Source organism: Anguilla rostrata, chromosome 11 (assembly GCF_018555375.3).
Source record: "Anguilla rostrata isolate EN2019 chromosome 11, ASM1855537v3, whole genome shotgun sequence".
Classification (NCBI taxonomy): Eukaryota; Metazoa; Chordata; class Actinopteri; order Anguilliformes; family Anguillidae; genus Anguilla; species Anguilla rostrata.
In genome coordinates this window covers 21,121,675-21,140,765 of record NC_057943.1, presented here as the reverse complement: position 1 = coordinate 21,140,765, position 19,091 = coordinate 21,121,675, and the positions used below count along the sequence as shown (strand labels likewise).

The 19,091-nt window shown below is 42.2% G+C and overlaps 1 protein-coding gene across 4 annotated transcripts in view; it reads left to right on the top strand.

Moving 5' to 3' along the window:
- LOC135234269 (FYVE, RhoGEF and PH domain-containing protein 5-like) overlaps positions 1 to 18,257 on the top strand; it is a 49,715-nt gene extending 31,458 nt beyond the window's left edge. For 2 of the 4 annotated variants that reach the window (XM_064298704.1, XM_064298702.1), the window contains exons 8-21: positions 298 to 388; positions 617 to 667; positions 1,163 to 1,221; positions 2,216 to 2,287; positions 4,035 to 4,103; positions 7,527 to 7,610; positions 8,070 to 8,149; positions 8,239 to 8,335; positions 10,731 to 10,868; positions 10,971 to 11,073; positions 11,176 to 11,312; positions 11,429 to 11,557; positions 11,821 to 11,972; positions 13,292 to 18,257. In XM_064298704.1, the coding sequence (XP_064154774.1) occupies positions 298 to 388; positions 617 to 667; positions 1,163 to 1,221; positions 2,216 to 2,287; positions 4,035 to 4,103; positions 7,527 to 7,610; positions 8,070 to 8,149; positions 8,239 to 8,335; positions 10,731 to 10,868; positions 10,971 to 11,073; positions 11,176 to 11,312; positions 11,429 to 11,557; positions 11,821 to 11,972; positions 13,292 to 13,328 (1,299 nt within the window). In that variant the 3' untranslated portion in view covers positions 13,329 to 18,257. The remainder of the gene's footprint in view (positions 1 to 297; positions 389 to 616; positions 668 to 1,162; positions 1,222 to 2,215; positions 2,288 to 4,034; positions 4,104 to 7,526; positions 7,611 to 8,069; positions 8,150 to 8,238; positions 8,336 to 10,730; positions 10,869 to 10,970; positions 11,074 to 11,175; positions 11,313 to 11,428; positions 11,558 to 11,820; positions 11,973 to 13,291) is intronic. The other 2 variants (XR_010324060.1, XM_064298703.1) reach the window with 2 other exon arrangements.
- The last annotated feature ends 834 nt before the right edge of the window (positions 18,258 to 19,091 follow it).

Here is a 19,091-nt window from a genome sequence, read left to right as displayed (position 1 = left end):
TACCACATTTTTCCAAAAATCCCTTAATATCAATACCAGAAAAATATCTGCTTTGGGAATGAAAATGTCCATGAAATTTTACTCTTTTGTTATAGTATCAAAAGAAGTCATTTCATTCACATTTCAGAGGGCCTGAACAATTTGTCCAGTCATTTTTATAACATCAGAAGTTGCAAAAAATCATCTATTACCTTAAACAGTGTCTTTGATGATAAAACCGGGGTGAATAAAAGCAAGCAGAAGGCCAGAGAAATGTGATGGCATCGGCGTGAGCGTGTGACGTTCTGTCCCATGCAGCTGCAGAGTCCGTCCGGGAGGAAGGTCCCCCTGAAACAGCAGCTGCTGCAGGTCATCGTGCGCGTGCTGCAGTACCGCATGCTGCTCACAGGTACGGCGCACGCTCACCTGGGTGGTCGGGGGACTCCGGTCGAGGGCGGGGCTTTGGTGTGATATGGGGATCTTTCACGTACTGTAATATATGACAAAAATGTTCCATTCCTCCTGTAAATACCATTGCTTTTAGAAAAGTGCATTTCAAAGAATAACTGAATTGCAATATTTGTAATTATGTCTATTGTGCATATGGCATATCAATGTCATTATTTTTTTCTTCCAGATTACTTAAACAACCTCTCTCCAGACTCCACAGAATATGAAGATACACAAGGTACCGCCGGAACAATTTTATTCTGTCTTTCTCTTTCTCTCTCTCTCTCGCTCTCTCTGTTGCTCTCTCAATCTCTCAATTCATGGATTATTCATGAAGCGTTGCGGCATCCGTATCTTCTGTCTCTATCATAGCCCGTTAGCTACTTCCAGGCTATTACCCCCTGACACTTTGAAGAAACACACTGCTGTGTGCAGAAAAGAGCCCATTGTTTGGGGAGCGGGGGTGCATTCATCATGGGGCGTGCATGGCACAGACAGGGGGGTCAGTGCTCAGTCCCACACACAGCGGCTTTCATTTGTGTGTCACCCAGAGCACAGAACTGCCTGTCTGTGTGTCCTTCAGTGTGTCTGGGCTTCGCCTGTCTGTCAGTCTGTCTGGCCACTCTGTATGCGTTCCTGTCCTCCTATCTATCTGTCTCTTCCTTTAATTAGGCTGTCTGTCCTGGTGCTTGTCTGACACCCCCACCCCTCTCTCTCTTTCTCTCTTTCTCAGCTGCTCTGGGGGTGGTCTCAGAGGTGGCTGACCAGGCCAATGACAGTCTGAGGGATGGGGTGAGTGACTGGATCTCTGAATGACCTTGAGTAACCGTGGACTTCGGTGACCCTTCAGTGCACAGTTATAGCTACCATTTATTCACACTTGTTTTTGTGTCACTTGATCTCTGGATCAGCAGTTGTGTATCCACAGCTCACAAATTGTATCAATTCAGTCCAATTCCACTCAATAATGAGAGAACAAACCCCTAAAATTGTAAAGTGCTGACCAGTGTGCTCACATGAATGAATGTTTGAAAGATGATGTTTTGTGTACTGTCACCATTTCATTAGTATAACACGCAGCACCACTGGGGATACAGTGAAAGTTATTGGTCCAGTTCTGTTCATATATGCATATTTATCTCAATGTTTAGGCATTAGATGTTGACATTCTGGTGTTTTTCTATGTTGGGTGATACACATGAAATGTCGGCCATTTTAAACATGTAGCATGCCTGCTTTGGAATTATGTCTCTGCGCCTATTTCTTCACTCAGGCAAGACGTGTCTCATCACAATTAAGATTTCTACATGCCGTGGATTTAATCATTTTTGTCTCGTGCTGTTTTATCAGCACAGTGCATTTTAAAAAGTCTCCTGCTGGGCGTGCCTTTTTCAAAGCTGAAGCTGACAGTACAGCTGACAGTGTGCGTAGAGATGCCTGGCTGCCCAGAATGGCTGGCCTACCACATTTATACAAGCCGCAGCAGGATGAAATGACTCCAATTAAAGTCCGCATGTGGCGACAATAAAGGGTTTGGTGTGAGGGTGAATGTCAGGAAACTAGTGAACTTGGCCCCCGCTGCCCACAAAACCCTTCCCAAGAGCCCCTTGGAATCTCTTCTTCTCACCAAGACACAGAATCCCACTATTTTTACCTCTCCTGTTTAATTCCTAGGTCTTAATTTTCTATCCAGTTCTCTCTCGCTCAGTGTCCCTCTCCGTCTCTCGCTGCTCCTTTCCTTCTCTCACTCTCACTCTCTCTCTGTCTGTCCTCCCCTGTCTTTCAGGAGAACTTGCTCCGCCTGGTTCATATTGAGTACAGCGTCAGAGGCCAGAGAGACTTGCTCCAGCCAGGAAGGGTGAGTTCTGCTCGGCCTGATAAGGACATTGTTTTTGTACAAGTTTTGGGCTGTAAACACTGGAGGGCATTCAGTGACTTATGTAATTAGTAAGAATACACCCTCCCCCCCCCCGGCTATCCCGTTCCCTGGCAGGAGGGTATGTTTTCAGAGAGGGCTGTCTGGAAAGCCCCGTCACCTTTTGCCAGGTGTTCTGATTAGGAGTTACTGCATCTCAGAGAAGGTGATGTCAGAAGCGCTGATTAGGAATAGCTGACAGGTGTTCCATGGCTTGATAACAGAGGCAAAGCATAGTGGTGTCTGATACAGTATCTACATTTATGCCAGGTGAAGGGAAAATATAAATTGCAGACCTCTTTTGAAAGAACATTCCAGTCCCAGTATGTGTCACTGGTCCTGTGCACCCTGCGTTACATCAGAACTCAGCATTTAATTGGGGACGGGGAACAATCATGAGAAAACAGCCAGACCACTGCCTGTTATGGTCAAATGCAAGCACTGTGAGACAAACACAAGAGATCACAAGCACTGTGAGACAAACACAAGAGATCACAAGCACTGTGAGACAAACACAACAGAGCACAAGCACTGTGAGATAAATACAATAGAGCACAAACACTGTGAGTCAAACACAAGAGATCACAGGCATTGTGAGACAAACACAACAGAGCACAAGCACTGTGAGACAAACACAACAGAGCACAAGCACTGTGAGATAAATACAATAGAGCACAAACACTGTGAGTCAAACACAAGAGATCACAAGCACTGTGAGACAAACACAATAGAGCACAAACACTGTGAGTCAAACACAAGAGATCACAGGCATTGTGAGACAAGGCCAGGAATGAGAACGCTTGCTTGCAGGCACATGACAAGAGACCAGTCTTACAGAGACCTCGGCATGAGGGTCTGTCATTTAAGTTCAGGACAGGAACACAGAGGAGGGGGGCGGATCTCGATGGGAACGGCGCGTGCGAGAACACAGAGTACCACATACGGGAAGAACATGTCTCTGACACGTATGTGCTTAGCTGCTTTTGGGGGGCTTCTCTTGTCCTCATTTGCGCTTCTCCTCACTCAAGACAAATTTACTCCCAAACTAAGCACCGTTTGTTCTGTTCATCTTACGTTTCCCAGGTTACATAAGTGAGTGTTTGCATCAAAGAAACTGTGCTGCTCTTGAGATATCTGCCTACACGCAGTTATTAACTTACCATATGTCATTGTAAAAAGCTGAAAGGAACATACTTTTTTCTCTCAGGACTGGCTGTGCTGAACTGATATACCACTATATGAATTACCTGTGTTTTTTGCAGAGTAAACCTGATGAAGATATGTCAAGACAAGCATTCTTCAGTCACACTTGGCAATCATAGATTTTTCAAAATATTTTGCAGTAAAGTATCAGTTTTGTTTATTTTTAGGCGTCTATTTGAATGTTGGAGGTAGTCATAAAAACTTTTTTCCGGCCTGTTCTTTTAATTGATTTCTTATCTTGCCACCACCAGCACCTCATTAGTAGTAAGCCACCGTACATATTTTCGTTTTCACCATACATCATGTCGTGTGTTGCCCTGATTATTGGTCAGGGTACCCTCCCTGTTTTGATTTTATTGACACTGATACTGCTATATTTATCCATAGTTTTACAGGATGCTCGACATCTGAATCCCATTTTTTGGTCCTTTGTATTCCTGCTACTCAAGCTGTTGTTCTGTGTCGGTGTGCTGTATGTGTGTTCCAGGTGTTTGTGAAGGAGGGCACCCTGATGAAAGTTTCACGGAAAAGCCGGCAACCGCGTCACTTGTTCCTGGTGAGCGACTCTTCTTGTTTTAGATAGCCGGGCTTTCACAAACATCCCTGCTGTGAGCTCTTTTATTTGAGCAAAGGTGCCAGAATACTTCATCAGCTTGTTTAAGATGAAATCCCAAAATACGTATTTGCCAGTGTTTTCAGTTCACTGGTTTATATGTTGCTCAGACGGTATGTTTGTTGTATGTGGACCACAATCATTACGATCCCCCAAGTGCCAACTGCCAAGTGCATCTACATCACTGCGCTTGACAGGCTCTGCCATGGTAACTGATGATGTAATAATATCACAGTTAATGTAATGGGACTACATTGGCGTTCTCTCCCCGAGGCCCAACCGTATTGATGTATGTACATACATGCTCGACGCCTGTACCGCAGCGGGTATAAAAATGTTTGATTGCACCAGCAGGATGCTAATAGCTCTGTCGCGGGTGTCTTCCTGGTTCATGTGCCACCCACAGCCCTGCTACGCTTCAACAGCCATGTGTCAGTATTAACCTCCATGTACATACATACACACGTGTGAATACGCAAGCGCACGCACACATGCATATGCACACACACACTTGCATGCACACATACACATGCACACGCACACATATGCACAGACTTTCATGCATGCACATGAACTCACACACACACGCACACACATACACACACACACACTCGCGCACACACACATACACGCACACGCACACACACACACACACACACACACACACACAGCCCTAGCAGCATTACAGTGCGTTAACTGGCAGGCAGCCTTCTTCAGGATTGCGACCCACCAGTGCAGTTGAGCTTTTGCTCTTGAAGTACAGCGGCTCTCTCAAGGGCACAGCGGCTGTGTCTCTCCTCTGCTGCGAAACCGAGAGCTTGCACCGCGCCGCCCTGTGTGTGGGGCAGGGCGTGGTGCTGACCCCCATCTCAGCACCCGGGCCAGACTCTCTGTGTCTGTGTCACCGTCTGCGGAGGGATGCAAGGACACCAGGCCTCCCGCGGCCCTGGCTGTTATTGAAAGCCAGGCTTCCTGACAGGATGTTTGGTGTGGGTTACTGAATGCTGCTTTCCTGTCCAGGGACCTCACTGACAGGTCTGGGACGGCCTTAGAACACTGGGAAGAAGAAGGGAAAACCTGCGTCTGGCCCTAAAATGGATAAGGAGCTTGTGTCTCACTTGGGACGTTTCAGCACCTAAAATACCGTACAGTTAGGACACTAGGATCAGTTACACAGAGCGTAAACAGGAACAGGCCAGAGTGAGACCAGAATAAAGGCTGGTTGTACTTTAATGTTGTGAGACACAGGCAGCTCATAACCCAATGTCCTTCTAGTAGTCCTATTCATTTGCTAACTGAAATGATGGAGCTAATTTGAGTAGCAACTGCTACGAACTATTAAACTATTAAACAGCAATTCAGGAGCGATTCATCAAACTGTTAAGTTTGGATGTAATATGGTGCAGAGATTTAAAATTCACCCTGCAGAAAAGTGCAAAGGTGTCTGTGAAATGAGGTAGTAGGCACTGGCTTATTTGTATTCTGCAGTTTCCTCACCCTTGGCATCATTAATATATTAGACATTAATATCCCTGTTTAGATTCAGCTCCACATTAATAGCCCTCTTAGCTCTCCGAGCCACAGGACAGATGCTGTTTTGTTCTCCTTTTAGCATCTGAGGTGAGCTGCAGTGCTCTGCACTCTATACAGGGAGGGGAGGAAGGTTTTGGCACCAGATCCAAGATGTGGGGGCGTAAGGCCGGAGGTTAAGGGGTAACAGCCCTGCCATGTGTCGCTGTATCTCCGCTGGGTTTTCAGAAGTTTAACCCATGGCCTCCAAGATCACACCCAACCCCCACCCCCCCCCCACCTTTACTGCTCCACCCACCCCACCCACGTGTGCGTCACAGCACAGAATAATAACCCCACTGTAGAGCAATCAAGGAAGTCCCACTTAAGCCGGCTGTGATCTCTGGCCTGGTTACAACAGAGCGTGAAGCTTTTGTTTTACCTTGGTGTGTGTGTGTATGTGTGTGTCTGCAATAAGTGAGGTATGATGGATGCTCCATCAGAGGAGATATGAGTGATCTGAGACTGGGAATGCAGCAGTGTCTGAGGGGTGGCATGAGGAGTTTGTCAGGGGGGGGCTGAGGGTGGATTGATGCATCCGAGGGAGAGTGTAATTTATGAAGCAATAAGTAGACTGAGTAAAGTCACCAGACAAGCCATCCGTCACCTCCTGGCATTGAAAGTCAGATCTGTAACCGCTCAGAAGGGCGCTCTGACAACTCGGACCATTCTGGGGCGGAGAGAGAGGGGGGACGGTTGTCATGATGAAAGGAGCAAAGGGGGCTTTTTGATAGATGGACGAAGCGGAAGAGAGATGGTGACTTTGTGCAGGGAAGAAGGAGAAGAAAAGGATCCCAGGAAAAAAAAGGGGGATGGCATAATGGGAAAAGGGACAGGCAGTGGGAAAGGCGAAAAGGAAAGGATGGAGGAGGAGAGACGTGAGGGAGCTGGAGCTGGGGGAGAACGTGCTTTTCCTCTCTCAGGGTTGTTGATGTTGTCCTTGTTGTTTCGTTCGTCCCACCAAAGCTTTCTCAAAGTCGTCCAATTCACCAGGAGAATTGCTGGATGCCGCTTTATGAGCTACGGATGTTTGCTGTATTCAGAACATTCATGTCAAATGATGTCATCCCTTCCTTTTGTCTCTGAACACAGTTTTCCCAACAAAACAGCAGTTTGAAGCTTGTTATTGCTTACAATACTCCTAAAAACAACAAATACTAGGAACCCTCAAACAGGGAGTGTGTACTGTAAATCATCTGGGAAAAGGGCAGCATGAACTCTGGCGAGTGATATTGAGTCGCAAATCAAAATGCTTTCAGTTTAGCTTCTTATTTTATGATCTTCTCTATTTAATAGGTATGTTTCATGACCAGGCTCAGACCTTCAAAAGCATCATCCACTTCAAACAAAAATGATATAGGCAGATTCATAATGATATTTTTTTGAAAACATGTCAGATCTGAATTGAACTTTTTGTAAATGTTAAAAAAGCACATTTGTGTTAAAATGTCATGTTGATGCTGCCAACCATCGCTGCCAATTTACTGTATGAAAATCTGCAATAGATTAGTGTGAAATCTGTTTCACATTGAGCTGGACAGAACTCCGATACCATGAACAGTTTTTTGGAAATCCAAGTCCCTCGTTGTTACATATTAAATGTGAATCAACTACACAGAATTGTGCAAAACTTGAAAATTAAGGTTACATCCAAGTTTACATGTGATGCATGGCCAAAAAGGATCAGCAGTAGAAAATTTATTTTAATCTTACATTGCCACCTTGTGGTAGGTCAATGCAAGGAAAACACAATGGCTGGGATATTTAGTGAAGCCTGTCGGTTTTGTTTCCTGACAGATGAATGACATGATGCTGTACACTTACCCACAGCAGGATGGGAAATACAGACTGAAGAATGCTCTCACACTCGTCGGGATGAAGGTTAGATGTGAATTAAATGTGTAGCAGTGATTGGACAGCACAATCATTGGTCATGTGATGTGGATTGTTGACCTATCTCCTCAAACTGCATCTTCTGTCACCACCCCATAGCACTCTAAGAGACTGATTCAGATTATTGTGGTATAATTTATAATTTTATGCTGATATTTTAGGGCTTGTTATGCATGCAGTCTGTTCGTATTCAAGATTTGTATTTGGGTTCTTGAACTTGTTTTTATTGTGTTGTTTTGTGGTTTTTGCTATTGTTGATTGTACAGCACTTTGGTCAAACTGTTGTTTGTAAATGTACTTTATAAATAAATTTGGATTGGATTGGATTGGATTGGAACTTACATTAGTGCTGCCAAGTCTATCTCTGTTGCTCATATAATGTACCGCCAGTGAATGAATCTGTTGCTCTGGAGTATTTGTTAAATTAATGTAATGTGACGCTCTCAGGTCAGCAAGCCCCTGATAGAGAACGTGCAGTACGCCCTGAGGATCGAGGTGTCGGACATCTCCATCACGCTCTCAGCCAGGTGAGTCTGGGTCGCCATCACCGCGCCTTTCGGGGGGGGGGGCGTCCAGGGTCCTCCCGCCCACGTCTGACCCCTCTGTGTCCCCGCAGCTCGTGTGGGGAACGGGACGACTGGTACCACGTGCTGAGCCGTACGGTGGAGGATCAGGCCAGGGGCCAGGGGGCCTGCAGGAGTTCCAGTGCAGAGGTGAGGGGAGCTGAGTCTCACCACCAGCAAGGATCTGCGTCTGCATTCAAAAGGATCTCTGTGCAGGAGCACTGATCTAGAATGAGATTTCCCCTATTCAGATCCTAACCTTGCTCATTATCAGCTTAAAGGCTAAACTGTTCCTAGATCAGCTCTTTCACTCAGAAGCTTAATGAATGCAGGCCCAGGCATCAGTCAGGCTGAGTAGACCTGGGTCAAATATTTGTTTTAGCTCTTTTGTTGCTGATAAATCTGAGAACACAGTAGATCACTGTGAATTTGCAGTACAACATCCACAGACCAACATGTACAATGGCACAAAATAAGTATTGGTGAAAATGAATAAAGTATTGCAAATTTTTGATCCAGGTGTGATACTGAGCAAAACAAAATGGCAGACTACTATGTGCAGAGAGGCTGTTATCTTATTTAGTGTAATGTCTTTTTATGGCTTAGTCATGCATGGAATGATGATGGTATTTATATAAAGATATTTTAATACACACTTTTATTTGAATGAAGGTTATCACACCACAGTGATAACTATAAAAAGAGCTATGGCTATTATTGGGGTGCTCTTTATTGGAGCTTGTTTATAGGAAAACGTAGGTGTGGACCTGCTATGCAATCCAAATATTATTATTATTATTATTATTATTATTATTATTATTATTATTATTATTGTTGTTATTGTTATTATTATTCTTTCTCGTTTATTTAGCCAGGGTAGTCACATTCAGATTAAGGTCTCTATTGAAAGTGAGCCCTAGAGCCTTTGGGTTGTATTCAGATGAGGCAAAAAGGTGCTAGTCAGTTTTCACATGATGTAGGTGGAAATTACAATCCTTTTTGATCATAGGCTGTCCTATGCTTTTTATGTCAAACTTTTTTTTTTTTACTTTGTTCAATTATTTAATCAACAAATTCATTTATTTATTCATTAATAAATGCTCGCCAGTTACCCCTTTTCTTTTACTCATAAACTATTGTTTATGTGTGAGGCACAAAGGAAATGGAGGATGGATTGTCCAGTGGGTTTGTCCATGGCTTTTATGGCAGTCTAGCAAAATCCTACAATCAGCAGTCTAAAGTGGCTTTGTGTTTTTATATCTCCTGTGTGGCTGAATGTCTTCATACTCAGTGCCAATCTGGACTTTTTCCATTTATTATGCATTATTATTTTTCTCTTAATAGGAAAATTGAAGGATACTGGACCATTTAACATCTGCTCCATAAATGATATGTAGTTGACAAATGACTCTGCGTACAGATACATAATGTTTAGTTAGTTACTTTGCTAGTTTTAGTCAGCACTTAATGAATGCAAAAAATGAATTGTTTATAATCTCTTAAGTGTTGTATTTGTGTATCTCTCAGTCTCCAGGGTAGCAAGGTCATCATAGCCAGTGTTTACAAATACATATAATCTGGTGACTCCTTCACTCCTGTTTTATGAAATCAGATAAAATCCGTAGAGTGTTATATCTGTTTAAAGGATGTCTCTAATGCATACCATATGGCCATAACTACGTCATAGTTGCCTAAAGGGACAAAGAAGAATGAAGAATAGTTAGCAGATTGAGGTTTTGCTATTATGCCCTGATATTGTTAGATAAATTCCCAAATCTATTTTATTGTGTTTGCAAATTGTGCTTACTGGACTACACAACCCTCTTATGTAACATTTTTTGTATATAAGGCCCTGTTTACATTCATATCCAATACAAACTGGATTTCTATACATTTAGCATATGTGGTCATTTTTTTCAATTTAAGATTTTAATGTGTCGCATATCAGACTGTGCATTTAAAATGAGCTCATAATTGCTCTAGTGGCCTGGCAGCCAGCTATACGATAGGGTGTATCATGACTCATACAGTTATACTGGGATGTTCAATAGAGTGTTAGTGGCAGAAGAAGATGTTTGAGTGTTTACGTTCATATTCCACTCTGGCAAAATATGCTCCTGGCTACTTCTTGATGGAAGAAACTGATCCTAACTATCTGATTTCTTGTGCTTCAATTTCAAATGTGACTCATATTGAATTTGACAAGCTTGTGCAGCTTTCAGTGTTGTACATTTTGTGCAGTCATTGATAACAATCATTGATATTACCTTGAAATGTTGATTTGAAATGTATTTATATCCTTTTTATAAGCATCCCTTCTTGTCTTTCTGCCTTTTTGAACCAGAAATGTATCACAGATATGCTCTAAATGCTCAGATATGAGGAGCACCAGGGTGTAACAAAGGTTCAGGGTTAGAATTTAGCTATCAAGATATTCCCTTCGAGGGCGCATTGATTTGGAGTGCTTTCACAGGGCAGTCTGGTCTCTAGCACGTGGTGCTGTGTGAGCTGGTTAGTGGCGTAACTGGTGCGCTGTGCCCCTCAGGCTCGGGAGAAGGTGTGGATGTCTCTGGGGGAGACCGCGCCGACCCTGGTGCCCGTATCCCAGGTGATGATGTGCATGAACTGCGCCTCGGACTTCTCCCTCACCCTGCGCCGGCACCACTGCGCCGCCTGCGGGAAGGTCAGTGACCGGGAATGCTGACCATGAACCGCCTGGGGGGGGGAGTACGCATGTTGAACAGCCAGGGCAGCTCACCGGTTTTCTCTCACGTGTGACTCACAGATCGTGTGCCGGGGCTGTTCGAGGAACAAGTACCCGCTGAAGTACCTCAAGGACAGGATGGCCAAAGTGTGCGACCGTTGCTACGCTGAGCTGAAGAAGCGAGGTAGACTATCCAATTCCCAAAATACCCTCCCCCTCCATGCCCTGCTGACAGAGTAACCCAGAGGATACTGGATTAAACTGTCTGAAATCATTCACTTCCTAGGGGGCAGCGTTGCGGGAGCAACCGGCAATGACAGTCCCCGGCCCAACCGGTCCAGCCGGCCCCTCTCCGCCGTCTTCCAGAACATTCACCCGCCCAACCTGTGGAGGCACCGGAAGACTACCGTCCCTCTGAACCAGGTAACCGCAGACTTTATCTTCACCGTGCTGAAGTCAGCGTTCGGTTCTCACGCAGTCTGCGGCCCTATTGCGGTCGCCGTTCTGAAGGAGAGCCTCTCTGTTGCTATGTTACGCAGGTGGCAGGGTCGGCGGAGGGCTCGACCGGGAGCAGCGGTCTGCACCGCTGCAAGAGGAGCAAGAGGAACTGGAAGAAGCTGTGGTTCCTCCTAAAAGACAAGGTGCTCTACATCTCCTCCACCAGTGAGGTGAGGGGGCACACAGATCCCCCCCCCAACCTGCCCGGTTTTCACGCCCTCACCCACAATGCCTACCTTCACCCTGCCTGTATGAACACTGATGGCCCCTCTAGTTTACCTGTTCACTGTTTAGAATTCGAATGACTGCTCTCTCTCTCTCTCTCTCTCTCTCTCTCTCACACAAACTCTCCTTCTCTCTCTCTCTCTGTCTCTCTCTCACACACACACACACACACACACTTACTCCCTCGCTCACTCTCACCCTGATTCAGGACAAGGTGGCATCAGAGAGCTTGCCTCTCCTTGGCTTCACTGTGAAGCTGCCAGACAAACCAGAGGAGGAGGAAGCTACGAATGTTTTCCAACTGTACCATAAGAAGACCCTGTACTACACCTACAGAGAGGAAAATAACACTGCACAGAGGTTAGAGAAATGCCACATCATCACAGCATGATACAGTACTCTACCGCTTATAAAAATATACGCTATCTTTCAAGCCCTGTATTAATTTAGCTCTCTAATGTAGATATTGCTATAAATAAGAATCTAGTTTTCTGAGAAAATGGACATATGCTGCAAGGATCTTATAGAAATTAAATGAACAATATGTATATAAATACTACTTTTAATATTTGGTTTATTTCATTTATTTATTTGTACATAAGACAAGGTGAAAAAGAATTTAAATTAAAAACGTGTGGGGTTTATAAAGAAACCTCATCATTCTGAACCGATTCCCAAAATCACATAATTACTTATTTGAAATTAAGTGTTTGTAATGAGGCTAAATACATTAACATTACAAAAGGTTGTAGTGCCCTTAATCGCAGTTATCATCAGCAGGAGCAGACGATTTAGCTTGCTTCTCTGAAACATTATGGGCTCTATCTTACACCCGGCGCAAAGCGGCACCAAGCGCAACGCAAGTGTCTTTGCTAGTTTCAGACCGTCGCAGTTGTCATTTTCCCGTCCAGCGCCCACGTTGTTTAAATAGCAAATGTACTTGCACCCATCTGAGGGCCCATGTTGTTGGTCTTAAAAAATGAGGTGTGGTCAGGCGCATTGTTGGCACATTGCTATCTTGAGGCAGCGGAAATCGATTGCGCGATTGATGAACAAAAACCTGGTTTTAAGTCAATGGTGCAGTATTTTACTGTTATTTTAAGGGCGCATTATTAAAATAGGAATATGCGCCCACATAGGTGGGTGCACAACGTGCAATATTTTTTAAAAATACATGTCATAATGGTTAGTCATAATATTGATAATATAATATAATATTACATATATTAACAATATTCATAATATCATTTTTGGTGGAATCCTGCTGTTGCCATAGATGGTCTGCCGAGCGCTTTCACTTCGCACACGAGCAGACCCGTTTCCTCTGTAGAGAAGCGTTCTTTCCTACTACTTGGTAAATCCGCCATTATAATAGCAATCCGCCAAGGTGCAAGCGCACCTGGATTTTAAAGGGAATGGGAGATGACACTTTCATGTTATGCCCAAAACATGCCTATGATTAATTAAGAGACTAAGTACAACCCCTTTGGACCATGCGCCTAACTTTGCGCTCAGATTATCCGCCGCTAAACTAGCAAAAGTGGATCTGGACACGCCCTAAATGCACTTGCGCCATGCGCTTTAGACCGTGCGCTTAGATGGTTGAAATAGAGCCCATAGTGTTCCACTGTCATTTCAATGAAGACCATCTTCCTAACGCTCTGCTGTCTGCTCCACAGATGGGTCAATGCCATAGAGGAGGCCACAGTCTTATAGCAGCGGCCATCTTGAGTGTTAGAACTGCACGTCTGCTACTCACTCTTCACCTCCCTGAGGGCCTGCTGAGCTGCTCTTCTCTTCTGTCATACCATCCTTTACAATGCCTGAATGTAAAAAAAATAAGAAGAGAAAGAGAAGCTTTTTTTGACATTGGGGACTACGTGCGATTGTACAGAAGATATGTAACACATCGGGAATTTCAAAAGATACTTGTTTCTGCGCATTGAAGTACTTCCGCTACCTGGTGTGCTACTTGGGTTTCCTTTCTTCAGATGGATCCTCTGATCGTTGCCCAACGTCTGTGCTGGTATGAAACTGAGACCTACACAGTATTCACTGGCCAATCAGAGGCCCCTGGATGCTCACTTCCTCTGGAGCTGATCTGTACAGTGTTGCCAAACACAGCCGCTAATGCAACAGTTTTGTACAGTGTGTTCAGCTAGTGTTATGTTTGTTCCTTTTTTAATGCTGCTACTCACTCTTTCACACATGCATTCACTGCAACCACGGCAGGGGTAGAGAGGCTAGGTTTGTTCTACTGTCATAAGATCTTGAGATCAGTGGCAGTGTGTCGTTTATTTTATTCTGTACCCCTACCATAACATTTTGATAGTCGTGTTGAGAAAGACATATCCAATATCCTGACATTGGTGGAATTACCGAAAGTAATTTTAAAATTCTCAGAAACAATCAATGCAGACAAGCGAGAAACAGTCCTGGCCTTCTCAGAGCTGATATAATTTGAGCCATATTCACCCAGTTTGAAACTATATTTGAGTCCAAGTAAAAGCCAGTTAAGCTTCATCATCCATCACAGCAAATTTAGCTTGGTCCCTTACACACCATACAGTAAAATCAATTGGACAGTGATAAAAATGCCATGCACAGACCTCACTGATTTTAAACAAGCAACATCCTATGTATATTATGCATAATACACACATACATTTTTTTCATTATTTCCATTTCCTTATACAGAACAACTGCTTTTGAATGGCTGCATTTTAGTGGAATCTTCCTGGAAAAATACACTGCTCAACACCCACGGTCCACAGTTCAATGCTCTGACCACTGCACCACAAACTTTTCCATGCTGTCAGTAAGTCTATATTTGCCAAGAAAGAATGTGTTTCCATAGGGTGTGTGCGCAGTTAAATATGAAAAACGATTACCTTAAAAGCAAAACAATCGGGACGCTATATATACACAGCCATTAATTTTGTTATTTGGCTGCATAGATGGAAGGACAACACCTGGCATTTGGCGAGATGGTTTATGTTGGGGGGGAACTGAACTGTGGCCTCATTTATAAACAAGAACATAAGTATTTATAAAGAGGAGGAACTCCCACGGGGTATAAGCCTAACCCAAGGGATGCCAAATTAGGTTCTTCTTTGTCATTTCTCACACTTGTATTCTCCACTCATGCATTAAGATTGTGCTTTAAGAATAGGGTTTAAAAAGAGAAGAGGATGTAGTATATACTATTGAAATGGCTGTAGGTTGCACAGTGAAGAGCGCTATTGTTCATCATTTGTCTCGTGGAGGTTAATGCGCCTTTTTTCTTCTTGTGCTACTGCTACAAATATAGATAAGCATGGCTGTGCATTGCGACAAGCCGGATGTCCTGGATTATATATGGAATCAGTTCCACCAAGGAATAAACCCCTATTTTCATTTAAATGCCAAGGGAACATCGATAGAACTTGTGGTGCTTTTCAGAACCAATGGTGTGGGCTGTTTGTTTCAAGGGCCCTGCTTCAGATAGGCCCCTTCTCCTGAAAAATAAGATTATTGTAGGGTCAGATCTGCCAGTTCCCATCTGAACTCCCTCTGGTTCTTGCATTTTTTTCTTTGTTCAGCAATAAATGGCTTACTATCTAATATGATTTAAAGTGCGTGTAGCATGTTTCATGCTACATTTCCATTCAAAAAATTGTCATATCACCCATTTCAGCAGCCCCACATGTTATGTTAGCATCGGCTTGAATTCATGCATTGACTTGAAGTTGTTGATTTATTCACAAAGCCCAGGGGGATTAATATTGTGTTGTATTGTATGTACAGCTTTTGCCAGACATTTTCATTCGGTGCTTCATTTCTTTGACACATCACACAAAATAAGGAATCAATATTCTAAAATCACATTATTAATGGCCTTTATACTGCCTATGTTAGCTCATTGTAATATATTACCCCCTTCCTGTTAAATAGATAGAACATTAGAAATGGAAAACTTCCTGCCCATTGAATCAGCCCTGGGTTTCTGAATTTATTTGGCCCTGGTTACCTGGCTGCAGTCGCTGCTTGTGTTATTTTTATCTCGAGCCGTTTATGGCTTTCCCATGCCGTCGTCACATCGGTTTCTCCCAAGCTGTAATCCTGTAAACAGCCCCACGCTTTGAGACCGGAGCCTAGCCAGAACTCTACCCCGCTTTATCCACTTCTGATTTCCCATGCGTCGGATTCCGCGTGTCCGCGATTCATCATCTCCCTGGAGACGACACAGAACCTGTCTGAATGTCAGCGTCTGGAGGAATAAAAATCACTTTTTATGCCTCCTCCCAAAAAGGATTATCAGTGCCAACTCCAATACTACATCTGAGCCCACCAGCAATTCCGCTCAGTCTGCTACCGCTTCTCTAAGCTGTGAGACATGCCTTGTCTCTTTAAATTATCTCTTCTCTGTGGATACACTCTCTCTGTCACTCGTTCAATGCAGTGTGGACCCAAGAGTGTGTGAGTGAAATTCAGACTGCTGTGCATTTTCTCTTTTGGTTACACTGGAGAGAAGTGTTACAGGGCATTGTTGCATATCAGTGTTATGATAAATTACATGGAAAAATAATGGGCAGATTTAGCATCAGTTTCTCATTAATAAGCCAGATACACCTGCTTAATAATAATGGATTGCATCATGAAATCCACAAATTTACTTGTTAATTTATTATCATATTTCCCGAAATACCTTGGGATTAAAATCAAGCCAAATGATGATAATTTCCCATCTGTGCCATCTGCTGTTAAATTTGTAAGGCCATCATTTGAATGTGGTTTGGTTATATTTTATTGTTGAAGGATAAGATTTGTGATTGGCCGCTGAATTTAAATTCTGTGCAGTCTACCAGGATGTACTACAGTTAGAGATAAAGACAAACTCTGCTTCAGGGAGAGGATGGCGGAGTGGTAAAGTTTTAAGTGGGAAAGCCATCCAGTATGGAGGTCATTCATAGTGATTGCGCAGTGCTGCCACAAAGAAAAAAGGATAGGAGAAGGTTAAGAATAGGAGATCATAAACCCAGGGAAGGCATTAGTCATAAATCCAGCCCTCAAACTGGCTCATAATTATTTTAGATTTATGATTTTGCTTTTATGCTGCTCTACTAAGAATAGAAACAATTCAGAAGTTAGAGGAATGTATGACAAAATGTACACTTTTTTTGCTGGTGACTGGTGAGATGCTGTGTATTTTTCAACACTCAAAATCACGTTTGTAAAATATGAGGTTTGATGACAAGAAAGTTGTTGGAGGTATTATCTTAGCTACTTGAAGGATAATATACATTTCCAGGAAGTTCTTTCTTTGTATTTGTTCAAATTCTGTCCTACAAATTCACATACTATACTGAGGATTTGACACCAGTTTATTTATTATGTTTAATGTTTTACAATAGCATTTTAAAGGGGTGATGATGGGTATAGGACTATACAGATAGTCATGTATACAGTAGTGTACTTTCTTTAAGCAGACTTTTGACAGTGAGATTATCTGATAGAGTTCTATTTTTCGACAATATACAAAGTGCCAAATCATACAGGCATGTTCAGCTGTCAGTGCAGATTGGATCATAATTCATGTGAAAATGTTTTAAAGCACAGATTTTGTTCTGAAGCATACTTTTTTTTTCTGTCATTGCAGCATATGTCTTCTTTGTTATGTACTGTAACTTTGAAATGGCCTTGCATAAATTCAACTGTAAATATATAAATACAATATTAAAAGTTAAACATTATTTTTGCTTTATTTGCACTGGTAGAAGGAAAATACAACAGGACTGGAATGTTATTACTGCCACTGAGATGTTATTTTTCTGGCTGCAATTTTGAATCAATCTGTGCTAAACCAGCAGTGTTTTTGTCCAGTGGTGTGAGCCTTTTTGTTCAATACAGTGAGCTTGAAACATTATTTGTTTGTAAATAGTTCGTATAAAATGGATACACTATTTAAAATGTGCAGGCAAAAATTAAGTATAAAAAAATAAAAACAATAACATCCCAACATGCAATAACAAGGTGTATTGATTTTCCCCTATAAGGTGGAGGACATGTTAGAACATAAACAGCCTGATAATTGTGAGGTCATCATAATGCTGATACTCTTTTCTCACAGTATGGTAACTAGATAGGCTAAATGTATGCTTGTGCAAGTTTAATGCGGGTGTGTACTGGTGTGCGCACTTGGCTCTAATTGCTCTGGGATATTATTGCAGGTGTCCACTAGGTGGCAGTACTACCATACAAATTAGGCTCATTGACGGAATGTCTGCACATTATTTTTTATATTTCACATACAAATAATGTAATAAATGACTGAGTGGATTAGGGTTTAAAAAAAACATCTTTTAGCTATCAAACTTTGCAGCTGTGTGAAGATTTCTGAGGGAGGTATTTTCCACTTGCTTGCTGGTCAGCCCTGGATTTCTACCGTTTGAATTACTTTTGTAGATTATGTCTGACTATCCTTTTCCCAAAAGGATCTACATTGGGAACCTATTCTATGTTGTATAGAAAACTGAGATCCTTATATGACTGCACAGCACAGAAGCCGCATTGAAAGGGAAGATGCCAGTTGGTTTGTCCTAACTGTTAATATCATTGTCTTGGTGTGGTTTTTCTAATATATCTAAATAAATACTGTTCATGGGAGTTCATTTTACAGATTTATTTCATGTCTCATGTTCCTTTTGGTGACATGTTCTAAATAATTTTGTAAATGTAAATAATTGAGAACAGTTCTAGGAGCCCTTTTTCACATTTATCCTGTGCAAAAAGCATGATTTTTAGCTATATAAACCACAAAATTGAACAAAAGATAAAAATGACATACAGGCAAAAGATGCATTGAAATGTTTTTTGTTTTTAAAAAAATAAAATATATCTTGTGAGATATAATTATATAATTGGAAGCTTGGAAGATTAATATTAAAATATAAAGATTATATACATTTATCTATTCTATTTCTCATTCTTGGTGTGTTTGTTTGTGTGTATGTGTGCTATACGGTATATATAATTTTAATAATATTAAATCTAAAAGCTTCTAAATAAATTGTATTTGTATCTGTATGTTGCGTTTCTCTTCCATGACAAAACAAGGCAATTTTGTAAAATTAAATTTTTAGAGGTATAATTGTATCATGTATCATGTAATTTTAAATGTATCATTCACAAAAGAAATCTATTGCAGTCAACATCCATATTGAAACATTCCACAAAGCTCAAGCTAAAATGGCAAACAGAGGCAAAGTAAAGTAATTCAGGATATGAATATTTAATTTGAAAAAAAAAAAACACCAGCTAAGCCATTTTGGCCTACTTATTTTCACCCCTTGTAATATTAATGACCGACCATGAGTTAAATAGGACACAGGGGGCCTCTTTCTACAAACTTGCAAAGAAAAAGTAACAAAATTCATGTATTTCGCTTTCTTGCTTCTTGACCCTCAAAAGGCTGAGTTTGGGGGTGAGTGCGGACGTGTG